Raw genomic sequence first — 18,471 nt, 5'->3', positions numbered from 1 at the left:
AAGGGGCAAAATTGCTTGTAGTTTCTTGTGAGAAAGTGCATCGTTGTCTTTGTCAAGGTATTAAGGCATCAGAAAAAGTGGTAGTGTGGGAAAGATGGATGTAAAAAACGCCACATCTGCGTCGCTATTCAACTCAATTCGAGTGCCTGAATGGGATGGGACGTAACTCTATATCGGCGTCTTGCGAGGCCTTATCATTCTAATGTGGCTTAACATTAGTTTCATCGGAGCTTTTCGAAATATCATTATTATACAAGTATACCTACTTCGCTGAAATTTTGTGTTATTTTTGTTATTGCCTTCGGTTTTCTTGTAAGTTTTAGGTCCATTATGTCTTATTTTCTGTTTCATTCAGTATTATTAATATATTTTTTATAGCTTGTGTATCTGTATTAGAATATGATTTTCCATCTTCATTCCTTTCTATTGTTAGAACTTTAGCATCTAAACTATCATTCAATATTTTTATAGGCTCCATAAATACAGCTCGCCAGTATGTTATAAAATAATAGCTTTGGATTGAATCCTGTGCCGACTACCGGCAATCACGCTGATGCACGTATCCTGTGCACGTTGTCATTATCCTGCATTATAGTACGCAGCTTGTTCACTGGCGAACTATTTTATATTAAAATAAAAAATAAAATATTTTATTATTATAATATTTTATCATACCTAAGCTATATTTTTCTTTTAAAATAAACAAGCTTGCTTCAATGTTGCCATTTTTCCTAGTTTGTGTTTGATTTGCGTTGAATTGGAACTTTGAAACAGAAAATTGAATTTCCATGAAATAAAAGACGTTATGAGTAACATACACAAATTCAATATCATAATATACATAGTTTATTTTAAAGACATAAAGTTTTTAGTAATATCTTAAGATATCATTGCTGTTAGATCAGATAAAAAACTAGAAAAAGAAAAGTCTTGCAAACATGGAACTCTTCTAAGAAAAAAAAAGTGGTGTTATTTTATCATGAAGTATTTATAGCGCCATCAAAGAATAATAATTGTAAGGGAAGAATTGGCTGAACTATATAAGGCATTTCTTTGTATTTTTTAAGTAATAACAATGGCATAAAAACGACAATAGTCATCTTTAGAACTATTATTTTTTCTATGAAACCAATTGAAACCCCTACCGCAATAAACCGAAAGATAAAGATTCAAATGCCGAACAACACCACTGGCCTGTTATCAATCTTATCAGTAATCTACTAGGATTGAGGTATCATTTCCGGCACTGAGCACCGGATGTCACAGACCAGCTGTTAGTGCCTACGGCTTCATTTGCATACAGCACGTAGTGTTTCTGTAAACCCTGGATTAATTATTTTGTAGCTTTTTTGATATGTCAATTCCATCATTAAGCCGTTCAGCTGAACAGGCTGTACCATTTCAGTCTTTTCGGGACTACTGATTCTGTTCACGATAAAGATATATACAGGTTAACTACCAAAGGTTGACTGGAAGAGATTGCATTAGCGATAAGTCCGCCTTTGTACCATCTCTATTTGTTTTGTGCTGTTTTGTATGTTTTACTCTTATGGTGCAATAAAGAGTTTTATCTATCTACCTATCGCCAGCTAGTCTTGGGAAATTATAACATTTGATATGCTTTAGTAGTAGTAGAAGAAGAAGAAGTATATAGTAGTAGTAGTAGAAGTATATTTCCAAACGTAGGTATGGGAAGAACGTTACACTATTCTGCTGTCAACAACATTAATAAAATTGAGACAGACTGACAAAATTGTGTCCATCTATGATAACGTATCTGGAGCAAATTAGGCTCTTTTATACAGCAACTCCCGTCTGATCTCCGCAACCAACAAGAAAAATGGTCACACAACACATTTAGTGGTCTGAATGTGTCCTCATGTTTTTTCCCCCCTCACTGCATGAGCATCGGCTTGCATTCAAATAAATGTTCTAATAAGGAGTACCAATGACTCTTTTCTGCGTTACGTAAACTTACAATAATTCCGGGTTTCGGCACCAAAAATGATGTAAGATGTTTAAGTTCAAATTTATAATTCGGAGGATTACTATTATTATTAGGAGACTATTTGATACATGATGTAAGAGAAAAGAGAGGTAGTGAGAGAAGTAGGAGTAATGTTGCCATTAAGAAAATAAAAATATTCTAAAGTTCTAATATATCATTTGAATTTCCTTTGAAAGCGCTTTAAAATGCGAAAAGCTGAAGCGCCCACCAACGTCCTCAAAAATATCGATACAGAATCCTTGTTCGAAACGACACATCAAAACAAAGTTCCAAGAACGAGTTTGATTACTCACATTGAACTGATTTACAGTATCGCGTTTACAAGACGCGATGGCCGAACCCGTACATCTAAACATCGCACAAAAAAGCGACAACATCCGACTCTAAAAATAAGTCGTATAATTGCACCCGAGGAGCTTAAAGCTCGGAGCGCAGTGCTTTCGCTGCAGCGGTAGTACGGTTGCCCTTGACTACGCAGACCCAGATTCTATCGCGCTGACGCATACACTCGCGTTTCACACACACTAAAGCGCTCCAGACGTATCCTTGTAAGTCCTGTTTCACACTAGCGCATGCGACACGGGCACACGAAACTCGCGTTCCGTTCCGAAGCATTTAATTTTTTTTTTGCCGTCGTCTTTGTGCGGTATAAAGAGCTACGCCGTGATTGCTAGTCGAGATTATGACGTAATTTGAGGATTTTAAATCTGGAATGTTAGGAATACCATTCTAGAATGATAGGAATTTGAGGATAAGTTATTATTAATTTTTTCATACTGCCAGCGATGTGGGCTACATCATCGTAAAATAGGACTAAATTCATTCGTCTCTCTCTTTCTTCCTTTGAAGGAGAACGTCCAGAAAAGCGTTTAAGAAATTAATGATGAGAATCTAATTAATTAAAAAAAAATGATTTACATTCATCACCTAAACAGATATCTTATAAAATGTCCAGTAGTTTTTATTAAATTAATGTAGGTACTTACTTTTTTAATTTTCTCTTAGGAAAATATGGGCGGTGCACGAGGGGAAAATTCTCAACAAGCGTGTTGCAATTCAAGCATCTTTGCAGACCAAACAATCGTCTTCTTTGATGTTTTTAGTAAGCAATTGCAAACATAAAATTCTATAGCTTCTTTCACATTTTTTGACTCTTTTAAACAAGTATTGTTTTACATCAAAAGTATTTTACTTATAAGAAATTTACATTATTAACTTTTACTATTTCTTAATACTACGATGAGAATAATATCGAATGTGCTTTTGACAGAAATATCTCATTTTAAATTAAGAACAGAAACACGTGACTCAGCATGATAGAATCGCAATAATGACATTCCAATAATCTGTAGTTCGCATTTAAATAGAACGATATTTACGGCGTATTCCAACCAATCGATGAAATGGATTCAAAATTAGAATCTTTTATTTTTAAAATTTGTTTTACTGACATTTCTAATAACCGATGCTGAAAATAAATGCGTCTTATCGAATCTATCAGATAAAGCGACACAGTTATAAATGAAACATTTCGAAAATAGTTTCACTTAAAATAGTGGAACGGAAATAGAGCGTAGCTTTACTATTAGCGTACCATTCTATTATTAGGTTGTTTACTTCCATATACATACGATGGCATGAGTTAAGTTAGAAATCATTCTTATGCGATCAATTTATACACGGTAGAAATTTGCCGCGGGTTTTGTTATCTTAGATAGTTCTCAAAAATAATTAGTATATTTTACTTTTGAAGGTCTAGTTTATCTATGTTTCAAATTTGATCTGAATCGGTCCTTAAGAATTTAAGCAGTTTTTTTTATAAACGAAGTTAAAAAATTAAGATAGGTAAATATCTTTTACGTGTGGAATAGATTTATCATTCAAGGAAAAAAAACTTTAACAAAAGATATCCGAAATTTATCATTCGCCGTTCTTCTTAAATTGTCTTATAATTATGTTTATATTTTGAAATAATTCTGCCGAGGTGACACGCACCCAAACGGGGTCAGGTCAGAGGGCGAAGCTGTGACGTCACTCACTACACAGATAATAAATCGGCGAGGTTTATCTATGCTCGTTACATGGTGCAAACGATTTGCGAAGTTTCAGGGGTGTAAAACAATGGCAGGCTTATAAACTTGGGATTCTTTTAGGCGATCCGGTTCAGAGATAGTAAGAAGTTACTTGTAATCGAAGAAGAATCTTGATTTGAAAGGTTTTCCTTTAATTTATTAAAAATGACGAAAAAGATGAAAGGTTACTCCAAAGCTAAATTAGTGTTTGAATAGAAACAGACTAACCCTTTTCTCTTAACGATAACAGCTCAACCTCTATCACCCTAAGTGAAATCTCTTCATAACAGGATAACAAACTAATTTAGTTTCAGTTAATAACAAGTGAATTCACGATAGTCCATTATTCGCGCCATCGATTCACTGGATTCAAAACACAGAGGCGCGCATGCGCCGCCATAGGCTGTAAACATGTCCACGAGAGCCCATAACTTTCCAATTTTTCCTTACACTTTCATTTCCACCTTTCTTAATCTGAATTCTTAGCAGCGAAAAGGCAGTTCAATTTTCGAACGTGTTAGTCAGATTTTTTTCTTTATTCTTGCTTGCCAGTTCATATTTTATTATTCCACAAAATATTACATACTTTAGTATACATGCATGTTTAACAAATATTCAATAGACAAATTAATAATGAAATATATGCATAAAGTATCCACGAATCGGCGTTGCTTCCAAAACTCTATTTGATTCATAGACTAAAATTTATTTTCTTTTTTTTCAGATTGGTTCAGGCCGCACGGATAGTATCCGACAAACAACTCGCGCCACAGCTGAAGAACGACAACCAAAAGCCACGAATTCCTCAAACCAAAGCCTCCAGTCATATCTTTCGTTTCAAAAATCTAAATATAAGCACTATTTTTTTAACCTTTTAACGATAAAGCTAAATCGTAAATAGTATACGCTACTCCCAAACAGTACAAATTAATTTAAGTCTGAGTGATCGGTATTTACAATAAGAAGCCTTCGAACGAGCGAAAGATTAAAATCTATCAACGACCAGTATTTAAACGTTCCAAAATAATAGAAATCGTTAAACGAGTGCACAAAATATTTTATCAATCGTTAAAAGAGTAACGAAACAATTCCTCGAGCATTTTCTAAAGTCAGCCAAAGATTTTTATAACCCCTAGTTATAAGACTCGTGTAAGTTAAACTGCCTGTTATTAAGGATTTTCTACATTATTTATTTCCTAGTGATCAAACGAAAATATTGTGATTGAACGTAAAATAAGTGCTATAACCAGACTAGTATTGGACGTCAAAGAGTACAAATTGATAAGTTCCAGTGTAGTTCCGAATGTTGAGTACAACCATAGACTTAGAAGAGCTTATTTTTGTATAAGTCAGTGATGGACACGATGAGGCAGCGTCGTGTGAAGAAGTCATGAGCGAGACGCTCAGAAGCGAGGGCGCTGACAGCGCGCACCTGCCGCCATTCTCCACGTTCGGGGAGATGGCGGACGAGCAGCGGATCCTCACCGCCGACACCCGGCTGCTAGACCCCGCCTGGGAGTACTACGAGCGCACCGGCGACACCGTCTCCGTCATCGCCAGCCAGGCGCAGTATCGCCCCTGGGAATCGATGCCGCTCACCGTCAACTCTAAGGACGCCATCCTGAGAGCGGGGTTCTCCGCCTCGCTCGACTACCAACCCGTCACCCTGCAGCCCATAGCCAACAAGCTGCCTTCCTTCCAAAGCCAGTTCCAAACGTTCCCCGAGACCACCGTGATACCGGAGACGGGGCTCCCGAGCGTGACCCCCGTGCCGGTGACCGCCAGCCCGACGCCCAGCGCGAGTCCTAGTCAGTTAACTCAACTCACGCAGCTCACGACGCCGTCGTCTCCGGCGCACCTGACCACGCTGGCGCAAGTCACGCCACTCTCGACGACTCTCACCACTCTGTCGCCTGTCAACGCCACCACATTCCACACGCTAACAGCTGTCAACGCTAGAAGCTACCCCATTGTTCCCGCTCCGTTACAAGCGAGGGAGCTGGCCCCCGCCGGTCAGACCTACATCGACGACAGGCACATACAACTTTATCAACCGATTAACACGATTAATACGTTCCCGGCGCAGAATGGCATTCTACACCAAAACGGGACAATACTTCATCATCAGAATGGGAGTTTGATACAGAACATTCAGAGCCCGACCGTCGTGCACGTGTTGAAGAACGAGCCGTTTGATGTGAAGTCGCTACAAGACAAATACACGCCGAACGGGCTGCACCATAGTAATTTCCAGAATCCGATGTTATTAGATAACGGTTATGAGAAAAAAACAAATGGATTCGGGAGTGGTTCTTCACCGACGAGGTCTGACTTTAGGAAGAAGGAGCGGCGGAAAATGAGGGCGAATAGTTCTGAGTCTGACGGGTCGAACATGGAAGTTGGCTCGGAGAGCAGCGGGCAGGTGGCGGCCGTGTCGTCTACCGCCGGGTTCAAGTCCCCGATGCACGGAGCGCCGCCCATGAACACGGGGCCCATGGAGCTCGACGACATATCCAGCGAGAAACAGGTGAGGTTCATAGTACTCAAAATGGAAGCAAAGCCATTGCCAGGATGGAAACAGTCAATTAAAATTGCCTTTTGCTTGTTCATTTTCCTAATCGTTGATTGGTTCCGGCGATGACTTTGCTTTTTATCATTCGTCGTCTTTTATCATTTTAAAGTGACTTATATATTATTATTTAGAAGTGCTATAATTTAATCTTAATTTTCTCCATCTTAACTAAAGAAACTTCTAAATAAAATGATACAAGCCATTACGGCCGCCGAAGCACACAATAAAATGAAACACGACAACTAATCTCCTTCAGCGAATCGGCGAATTGCGTAAACAAGCCTCACGGGAATAGCGAAAGCTGACTGAATATTCGACGAAAGATATGAGAATTCTCAGAATTTCATCCGACTACGCGCCGTAGAAAGTGGATATTTGAGAGATCCCGAAAAAGAGAAACTTTCGCAGTAATTCCACCTTTTATTATTCGGGGAGCAGTTTTTATTCCCGCTCCGGAGTTTCGAAATGGCCGAACTCTCTGTCTTCGCGGCTATAAATTTAATAGTTAGCCGATTCTCTGCTCCACCAATAAATTAACTTGCTCTCTCGTTTAAAACACAAATTAAAGCCTGGCGATTTACGCTTGTCCTGCTTAGAAAATTTTATGACTTTCATTCAAATTTAACGGCGAATGCAATTAGGCGGCAGTTTTGAGGCACCATCCTCATTCTGGTTTAATTATACCTACTCATCATAATTTCTACAATATTTTATTTGTTTTCTTTCTTACTTGTTAGTAATTAAAATTTAATCCATACTTAACTTTTTACTGTGCATATTTCATTAAACTCTTGTTAATTGTTGCTGGCAAGTGACGTGTAAAAAAGCTAAGTCCAGAAAGGTCCATACTGGGACGGCATTCTTGCGCAATAAATGTCAACGTTTCCTAGTCTAATAACAAACCGAACACCTTTGCGTTAGCAGCTGCGCTGTATCTATGCGGTACATAATTACCAAGATGTTTCTACCATTGTTTAGATGCTTACTGGCAAGTTAATAATAAAAAATAAAAAAATTATGAGACAAAACTCATTGACATAAAAAAAATCCGACCTATTTATATAATCGTGTTCCGATTACGAATATTTGAAATATGTTTGTATTCCAAGAATTGCTTGCTCGAATCGACAGACCAAAATAATAGGCTATTTTACACCATGTAAAAAAAAATATAAAAATGCACGTATCTTATAGATTTTGTAAAAAATAAAAGAAAAACATAGATCATTATTCATAAAAGTGCAATTTGGATTTTATAATTCAATTTAAAAAATCCTCTTTTTTAATCTGTTCTTCAAAAGTCGAAAACGCTATCCGCCATGTTGGGTACTGACGTGACGTCATACTTTTAGTAAACATATATCGAATCGAAAACATATTGATGATGTCAGGCTCTGTTTATTTTGAAATTTTAAAATTTCTATCACGTTTTTGGGTTTTTACTCTTTAATAATTTAATAGAATCATGGAAGACGGTTTTGTGAAAGCAGACAATATAAATCTACCGAGGATTAATAATACGTTGATGGTTTCTCATTTTAATATCACTTGGCAGTGGAATCCACAATTTTTCTGGTGTTTTTATACTTGTATTCTTGCATTCAGGAACAAGACACCAACAATATGTATTGTAATTCATTATTACAAAAATCTTTTTACTTTAGTCTTACGTAGAGCCGTATTGTTTACTAAAAGTATGACGTCACGAGTCAAAACAGCATGGCGGATGGCGTTTTCGCGCGAAAATACAAAATCATAAATAATAAATCGTTTTTAGAGCACTTTTCGGCTTCAAAAAATTTTAATAAAAATTCTATAGGTATAACACAGTCTCAGGATTGATTTAAAACAGTTTTCAAAAAAGAGTGTAATAGCCTATTCCCGCTCGACGTCATTAAACAAAATAGTTCATTTATTTTAGGGTCTAAGTACTAAGGTTGGTAACAAAAGCCGTAAAGGATGCTTTGCCAATCCATTTAGTGGTCCGATCTTATCTATTTTAAGCCCAGCTGCCCTACTGATTATTATCTGCTGATGGATCATTCCATCGAAATTAGTTACAGAGCAAAAAAGGAAAGCGAGGATATCTATCATAATGAGAACGTACTAATAGTAAAAATATTTCTATAAATTACGTTAATCTTATATCCTCGCATTTGCAACATACATAATTATTTAAAAAAAATATGTTTTATTAAAATAAAAACTTATTGAATTAAGAACGAAAACTACAGCTCTTCAAAAAAATTATCTTAGACGTTTTGCTTTTATAAAAATTTCGCAATCAAAATACTGTTCTACTTAATTACAGTTTGATTTATCATAAAGAAAATCGTAGTTTAAAGATTTTATCACTCACACGCAACTGAATAAAATGTGTTATTGAAAAAGAAAATACCGTTATGTTTAAGGGGTTCACACAAGTCCTATGTGAATAAGCCCTAAGAATCATTACTTTCCACAACTGCTTACTAACATTGTAGTTTAATTGAAAATCAACTATTTTAAGTTATTTAACTAAGTTAGTTAACCACAAAATAGCTTTATTTCTTTATCACCATAAAAATAACAAGAGCACAAAACAGACAGAGATAGTACAAAGGCGGTATCGCTAATGCAATCCCTTCCAGACAACCTTCAATAGCATTATTTCTTTATCACTATAAAATAACAAAACAAAAAGACACTAAAACCCCATCAACATAATTATGCTAAAAACTAGGATTTCTTTTACTCTGTCTACCCCGTAAAAGATAAAGACTTTAATATGTATATAAGAATACACTCACTCACTAAACAGATTTCGCAAAAATTTAGAATATAATTTATAACATATTTATAACAACAATGTGGAAATAAGATCATTTTTTAAAATGTCCATTAATGTAGTAAGTACTAAAACCAAAAGTTGTTGTTCACTTAAAAAATTGAAAATGTGATAAAAGGATAAAAATTGAAAACGTAACAACCGGTCAATATACCTTGTAACTATATATCCTATTCAATTAAATGTTAGTGTAACAATATAAGTAATTATAGTTCGCGATGCGTGGGACAGCCGCCATAAGTGACACTTTCTCACGATCACCACGCAATTTTACCCTATTACATGTTTTAAACTAGCTGTGCCCGCGACTTCGTCCGCGTAGAATATTTTGGGCATCATTGAAGCCCTCAAGGATGAATAATTTTCCCCGTTTTTTTTCACATTTTCCATTATTTCTTCGCTCCATATAGTTGCAGCGTTATGTTATATAGCCTAAAACCTTCCTCGAAAAATGGTCTATTCAACGCAAAAATAATTTTTTCAATTACTTCCTGAGATTAGCGCGTTCAAACAAACAAACTCTTCAGCTTTATAATATTAGTACCTATAGGTAAAATGAGTAAAGTGTAAATAGTTATGTTTTGCAAATATTTGTATTTTATTAGTTTTATTAGAAAGAAATGCCCCAATTGCTATTCCTGAAGGTTTTCTTTGTGCTAAATACTTGATCAAAATCGGTCCAATAATTGTAGAGTTAACTCAATCATTACAAACAAATATGTGCCTAATCTATTCTTTTTATAATATTAGCGATTCATAGAAACGATCACAAATGTTTTCAGTAGGGAAAGACTTTGAAAAGGGAAAAAGAACAGACTTCTTAGTTTTGTATAATTGTGGTTGAGTCCCTTGTGGGGTAGACAGAGTCAGCAGTCTTGAAAGACTGATATGATAAAACGTTTAGCTGTTAGGCTTAGGTAATGATATAAATGAGATTCAAAATAGTGACAGGTTCCTGCCTAGCCCATCGACTTAAAAAAGAATCCCAAGTTTTTAAGCCTATCCCTTAGTCGCCTTTTACGACATCGATGGGAAAGAGATAGAGTGGTCCTAGTCTTTTTTATATTGGTGCCGGGGACCACACGGTACGGCTTTGAAAATCATTTTGTTCAAAATAAACCCAGAAGGAGCTTTATAATTCAAATTGATTATCTAGAAGAATAAGGTTTATTAGTTTTGATATCTATTCCTTTAACTTAGATCATGTTTTCGTCTAGCACGCTAAATTTACAGAATTTACATATTACTCACAGTCGCAGTATGAGTCAGGACTTGGAAAACCCACTAGACCACGTCAAATAGATTTAATATGTTGTTAACTTGTCAGTTTGGGAATTGGCTTAAAATTTCTTGATGTAATTTCTATTTTATAATAAAACTGCTGTATACTAATCCATTATAATAACCCATTTGGCAAAAAATATAAACTATCAAAATAGTACCACTCTAAGTGTTTAAGTACGAGTACTTACTTCAATATCATAAAGAAATCCTTCCTATATCCTATTCTTTTTTATATTGGTGCCAGGAACCACACGGCACGGTAAAAACATAATGTCATAATTAATTCTTACGCAATATTCCGTTACTTAGTTAATAGATATGTCAGTCACCCTTTTATATTTGCAGAAGTGGTCTGAACATTGTAAACATAGTTGAGAGACCACGCATTATAATTATATATGCATCTGCTAAACTGGTCGATTTTATTAGAAACTAATTGAACGTTGGTACATATTAAGAGCATGAATTTTGTTGTCATAACACATTATAAACACTTATTAACTGGTACAAAGAAATTAACACACATACATATGGTCACGTCTATATCCCTTGCGGGGTAGACAGAGCCAACAGTCTTGAAAAGACTGAATGGTCACATTCAGCTATTTGGCTTTATGAAAGAATTGAGATTTAAATAGTGACAGGTTGCTAGCCCATCGCCTAAAAAAGAATCCCAAGTTTGTAAGCCTATCCCTTAGTCGCCTTTTACGACATCCATGGGAGAGAGATGGAGTGGTCTTATTCTTTTTTGTATTGGTGCCGGGAACCACACGACACAATAAAATTATTTACGTTCATAAATAAAAATTAAGAAATTAACTTATGAAAATAGGAAGAAAGAAATTAACATACAAAAGGAACTCTTCAATATTCGAATTTAATAACGAATCCGAAATGAAAACCAACGAATATCATAAGTGAATAAATAAATTTTGTGTCATTAAATATTAAAAATAATTTCTCTTTTTTTAAAGTAAAATATTTTATATTAAAAGCAAATCAACTTATTCTAATTTTAAAAGATACATTTACAAAATCGATTCAGCAACTACTTATACCTAATAATATGTCCATTTTTAATTTTCGTCAGCTGTTGAATGTAAGTTCCGCGGGTCTGCTCCGATTGCGACCACAGATAAGCAAGACATGCTCCAATGAAATTGCGCCAGAAAATGGCGGCACTCGCGTCAGCTGTTATATGTTAATTCAAATTCTATGAAAATTCCTAATGTAATCACGTGCAGGGCAATTTTTAACGTTCCATGTTTGAATAACTTTTGAAATTCTGTTTTTAAATTCTGTTGTTTCTTTCATTTTAATCAATTTCAGAGATACTTTTGTTTTCAATAATATCATGAAAGATGATGATATAAATATTATTCATTGTATACTCTTTCTTTTCTTATTAAAAGGATAAGATCACTAACAAATTAATGACTCCAAAATCCCTTTGAGAACGCAAGTGTGAGATAAAGAGGTATTAATTAATTTACAACTAATTACGAGATTTCACTTTTTACTACAAAGATAAAGATATTACCAAAATCTAAGTTAAGTCTAGACAATATGTCTTACAAAAAATAATCTACATGAAGACTGTAAAAAATAATGTCAATTCACCAATTGATTCAAATAATTCGGACACAACGGGAGCAAACCGCTTTCGATTGAATGCGCTCGCGCACCGAGACGGGTCATTAAAATGAGTGCAAAACGTACCGAAATTGTTGTCTGGATATGACTGACGGCTCTTTTGAAGTCCGTTATCGACATGCAACGTTATAAATCTTACTTCAAGTCAGAGAAAACAAACAGTTATTCTTATAGTAATAAAATTTTTCAGACTATCACTCACAACCTTTTGAAGTATTTTTTTTTTTGTAAATTTAACTGAATACACAACAAATGTTATGAAACGTAAATACAAAAAATTCTTTATCAGCAGCTTTTTAAAAACAGCAATTGATGATATACGTTTATCTGATGACGCAGTAATATACCTCTTAGTCGTAAAAAAGGTCACAGGTTCGATCCGCCGCGGTCTGAACAAATTCTAAATCTGTGTGCTGTGTCTATATGACACATTACTCATATACGAACACATCACGTTTTCCCGTTACGAAGAAGATGGAGTCAACAGTCTTTTCAGTTTAATTGTTACTCTAATCAAGACTAGGAAGTCTCGCAATGGCTGATAGGCCACGTCCAGCTGTATGGCTTAATGATAAAATTGAGATTCAAATATTTTATATATAATAAACTCTGTCAATTACTTAAACGCAAAAAAGCCATGATTTTCAATACAAAAGCCCGCACTGTCATTATATTCACTCTATTTTCCTGAGGCACCGAAGCGTGGTTTTTATCTTATCACTTTTTTCTTCAATTGAAACCAATTTGCATATCTTTCGTTGGATATTCGATCGAAGGCTGTAGTACTGATGTACGTATACTTAATATCGCAAATCGCCGTTATTTTTTATAATTCTTTATAAGTTATTTAATTGTACACATACGAATACCTTCTTTAGAATGCAGATCAGCAACGATTCGTCAAAATATCAAAAAAATTATACAAAAATATTTTACTTTATATGTTCTGAATTATAAAAGGTTAAGAAGCACTTCGTTTTGTTTCTATTAAGCAGATAATTTAATTGACGCATGAAGTCGAGTAATAGCAAGTTTGTCAAATGCAGCAGCTAGGCTTTTGCTGAGAATGCAATCGGAAAAACTTAATGTTAAAAACAACTGGTCAAGATGCTAACTTGACCAGTTTCTCAGATTGAAATAACACTTGGTCCGCAAATAATTTAAACATATACAAAATTATATCATTCCGGTGCATTTTCGCAAGTTCAAATTAGTCATCCACTTCCTGGTTTCCAATAAGTTATTTTTCCGATTGCGTTCACAGTTTCCATAAAGACAATATTATTCAAAGAATTATTTCTCAAAAGATCAGATAAAGATCTGAACAACAAAATAACTTAAATCCAGTTCTTCCCATCACAGACGAAGAAGAAGAGGAAGCGGTGTGGTGAATGCATTGGTTGTCAGCGCAAGGATAACTGCGGCGACTGCGCACCGTGTCGCAATGAAAAGTCCCATCAGATCTGTAAGCAGAGAAGGTGCGAGAAGTTGACGGAGAAGAAGGTAAGGGTTTTGTTTTAGATTTTTGTTATTTAGTTTTATTATGTATGTTTATTGCAAGTTTCACAGGATTTCAAGCGCACAATAGTTTCTACAATATTTCATGATTTAAACCTATGCAGTATTAATGTTGTAACTACAACTATCTCAAAAACGTTTGTCTGTTAAATATAGTACTTCCCATAGTATTAGGGAGTTATAGATTGATACAAATTATACATTTGGCAAGCATGAGGGATATCGTGGGATAGGAAATATATATTTTACTTGATAGTATATATTCATTAATTCATATATTCACGTCTTTATCTCTTGCTGGGTAGAGAGAGTCAATAGTCTTGAAAAGACTGATTGGCCACATTCAACATGTTTGGTTTCCTGGTAGAATTGAGTCTCAAATACTTGATTGTTCACACGAATATTTTAATCTCTGAACTGTCTTTGAAATATCGCAGCATAGCTGGGCTTTCAGTTTCACTCGTTGATTTAATGTTAATGCAAATCTGTCAGTAGGCGAAAAAAAAATCCCGAATCGATTCGTGGATGACGCAAATGTCCTCTTTGCTTTATGTATGTAAGTGGAATTTGCATTAATTTATACCATCGCATACATTACCCGCCATTTTGTCGTGTTGCGTGGAGCTAAAGTTGTTTTGAAGAATTAATTTGAGTGTATAACTCGTGAAGTTTTGTGTACATATTTATGAGACAAACAATATACTTCGTTCACAATATATTTAACATGGTTGTAACGTTTAAACAGATATATAACAAAACGATATAGTTTAGTATGTCGAAAGTACAAAAATAATCATGTTTTCAGAGTCTATATTTAAGATTTAGCTGTGACCTGTGTATTACCCATAAATAATAACTCGACTTAAACAAACAATGGTACGAATACAAAAAAAAAATCTTTAACAAAACAAAGACAAGTGATTATCATAAAATAGTAATAAAAAACATAACAGCGAAATTAATAGCCCGTGAAAAAGTCTTTTGTTCTTTTCATTCTTAGTATCACTGGATTAGTATGTCTCTTTCACTCGAATGAAAAAAATATAAAGACTACGAAGTGAAAATTAGGATAGAACAGGATAAAGGATATGTGCTAATGGATTTTTAACAGCCACAGAGAAAATGTACAACAAAAGGTAAAAGATATATACGATGCTTGCTTTATCTCTTGCGAATAATCGGGTGGGATGTAAGATTTACGGAAAATATGTGTAGGAAAGTATCTCTTTTCATCATAAGGAAAATTTGTAGATCTATCGGGTAATACCCGAATTCAGATTTTTGTGGTATTACCCAAGTGTTTATATTGTAATGCTGTGTGGTTTATTCGCCGGTGCAAAATTAAAATACACTTAGTTAAAGCTAAAAAGTTCACTGATGATAGTATAGTATCACTACCACGTATAGAAACAATTGACTATGTTTATTAAGTCCGCTGCCTGACCAACTGAAACCAACTCACCTTATTATTTTTAAGGCTGTTTATCTGTCGGAAATTCGGAATCGCTACGTTAATGTCATCTAAATATATAAAGGGGGACATTGACTCAAATTCAAAATGTTTTTTTATTATTATAGGATAGGTACTTACTTCATATCGTTTAAAAATCTTTTGGTTTTACAGCATTGGTTGACGTCAAATAAATTACTTAAAACTAAGTTTACTGCCGTTACCAAGGCGTCAGTGTAGGAGAAGCGGTAACAAACTGCACTGCAGCATTTTCTTCTACTGACTGACTGTCAAATTAACGCATAGCCCAAACCGCTGGGTCTAGAGATTTGCAATTTGACATGTGGTTCCTTATGTGGTCTAGGGGTGTATTAACAAAATCTCTGCGCGCAAATAAATAACCGTGTTTTTTCGCTTCACGTGGGCGAAGCGAATTCTTCTAGCAATACGGGTACAAGCGAAAGGTGAAGAAAGGTTATTTAAAAAAAAGTGTAACTACCTGCCCAGAAAGTGGTTTCTGAATAATGATAATTCTTAAACCTTAAGTGAGGCGAGCTAAGCTTTACGGGTCTTGTTTTAAAACTAATTTGCCCAAGTTACTTCGCAGTCGGCAACTTGTAATCGTAAATTAACTCAAGTACCGGCCTACCCCCCCCCCCCCCCCTCCCATTCGCTCCTCCCCCCTCGCCAAGTTTTTCTCGAGCCTCGAAAATGTCTAAAGCCTACTAAGGAAAGGTATCTTAATATGAATTACTTAGGTTCAGTGTAGTTAATAACATAACTTTATGAAAATTTTCTTTATGATGCTTGATTTTGTTAGAAAAAGTATCATATTACAGAGTTTGATAATAAAATTAAATTTTACACAAGTTTGGAATAAATATATCGGTGTTAACACTTAGGAAGAACTTCTGAAAACTTCATAGAAAATTCGTCTTACTGAGCAATCTTTCATGTACTATTGAACACTTTAACAGTTACGCTATAGTATAAGTTAATTTACTAAGTGTATGCATGGCATAAAATAAAATATAGATGTCAATATAGATGTGTCTGAAAAAGCATAATTTACATGAGTAAAAAAAAGATAGTCCACAAATTTCAATCAAAGCGCTGCTGGTAGTATGCAAAAATCTTGTTTGCACATTCAGAACGAGGCACAGAATGTACTCGACATTAAGAGCAGGTGATTCAGATTGTCAGCGCATTGAGCCGTCATACGGGAGTTATTTTCAGCTGTTACGAAAAGGAAATCTTTATTATTTGGCCGTCTATTCGACATTATTTATATTGTACGGTTCATGTGTCGCGCATATTATCTTTACCTCAATGTGCGAGGCAGCTGCTGGGTCGTGTGGGCTCGTCGACCATAGGGTTTGAGGTTGACACCCGCGATTTTATGGTCTCTGATAATTTATAGTAAGGACGATGACAGTTGCGTTTGATAAAACGGCCGATTTGAACTCGTATACTTAAAGTTTGTCTTACATTTAATGATAAACTTTGGAGTCATATGGTGCATAATATGGACCTTAAAACTTTTCGATTGACGCTTAACAACATCACCTTTTACATTTTGACGTGTTATAGTAAGACCCCAGCTGTTATGTTTCGAGTATGCTTTCCTGCCTTTGATCGGTCTTTGGTATCGATATAACGACTACCGATTCAGGTTTAATGATTAAGCCTTTTTACATAAGCATCAGTTTTTCACGAAAAAATACAAAAAACTTTGACCAATTATTATCCCACTAAATTATTATAATTAAAAAAAAAAGAAAGTACGATAAAGAAGCTTGATAATCAACTGTTGAGAATAAAACTGACCTTATTTTTCAGACAGTAGCTTAAAAACAAAAGAATTGTCCGTCAATAGGATTTAAAAATACGAGTTACATAACTTTTATAAACTTTTTTTTAAATCTGGAATTGTAAGCAGCTGGCCAGTATTATCAGCCGTCGTACACACGTGCCCTTAACTCCCAATCGCGGCCCGGTAACGCCTCTAGGATTTTATCGTCGTAAGGTAATATACACATTGTGCCAGTGGCTGGCTTAGACGCTGACCTTTTCGTATTTGATAAGAAAAATATTTCAGCTGCTAACTGAAACTTATAATTACATATACTTATTGATATTTCAATAAAAAATTTACTTTTTTTGAAATTTTAGTAACTACATATGCCAAATAGCTGAACGTGGCCATTCAGTCCTTTCAAGACTGTTGGCTTTGTCTACCCCGCAAGGGATATAGACGTGAACATATGTATGTACATATGCATAAAATGATAGAGCAAAAAAGAAGTGAAGATAATTGAGGCGAAGCGATTATAGAACTTAAATTAAAAATTACTTTTTTAGTTTCAACACGAAATGTTGTATTTACCCAAAAGAAAGGTTCAACATTTTGTAACACTTATAGCTACTAGCAAAATGTATCCGCCAGCAAAGACAAGTCAAGTAGGCCAGTCACAAAGCCAATGTGAACTGCGACCTTTAACTATTGTGTTTTAAAAGGTGTTTCTGACATGTGATTGATTTTGTACCGAGATATTGGACGCGTGCGCGCAGGGCAAAAAAATCGAATAGATAACAGCTTTTGTTAAAATAAATATGTGTTTATTTCTGTAATTATCAGTTATCAATATGTACGATTACTTTAAATATTCCGCATGGTTTCTAGATACAAATAGATACTACAAACGGCTTCATTTTCGCCGCGGTAGAGCGCTTGCCTGTGATATAGGAGGTCGAGTTCGAATCCCGGCCAGAGCTGTATAAGAAACTTATTTATTCTGATTGGCTTGGGTCTTGAATATTTATCTATTATCTTGAATATTAGTATTATAAAATGCTATCGTTGAGTTAATATTACATAACTCACCTCTCGAACTTACTTTGGTGCTAGCTCAATCTGTATAATTTGTCCCGTATATAGTTATTCCTTTATTAAAACAAATAAAAACCTTATAGTTTCTTAACATAAACTTTTCAAAGTACAATATAGTCTTATTAAAATACTTGCATACTCTTTCTTATTTTCTCGATGTTTTTGATAGAGTCGCGGCGGAATTTTAATAAAGTCTA

At 35.0% G+C, this 18,471-nt stretch overlaps 1 protein-coding gene across 1 annotated transcript in view; it reads left to right on the top strand.

Moving 5' to 3' along the window:
- Positions 1 to 5,400: 5,400 nt before the first annotated feature.
- Positions 5,401 to 18,471, top strand: part of LOC106143499 (methylcytosine dioxygenase TET) — a 31,499-nt gene continuing 18,428 nt past the window's right edge. Inside the window, exons 1-2 of the mRNA XM_060945094.1 lie at positions 5,401 to 6,607; positions 13,779 to 13,919. Of these exons, the coding sequence (XP_060801077.1) occupies positions 5,471 to 6,607; positions 13,779 to 13,919 (1,278 nt within the window). The 5' untranslated portion in view covers positions 5,401 to 5,470. The remainder of the gene's footprint in view (positions 6,608 to 13,778; positions 13,920 to 18,471) is intronic.

This window comes from Amyelois transitella, chromosome 7 (assembly GCF_032362555.1).
Source record: "Amyelois transitella isolate CPQ chromosome 7, ilAmyTran1.1, whole genome shotgun sequence".
NCBI lineage: Eukaryota > Metazoa > Arthropoda > Insecta > Lepidoptera > Pyralidae > Amyelois > Amyelois transitella.
The sequence above is the reverse complement of the archived record's forward strand: the minus strand, read 5'-3'. Positions and strand labels throughout refer to the sequence as shown.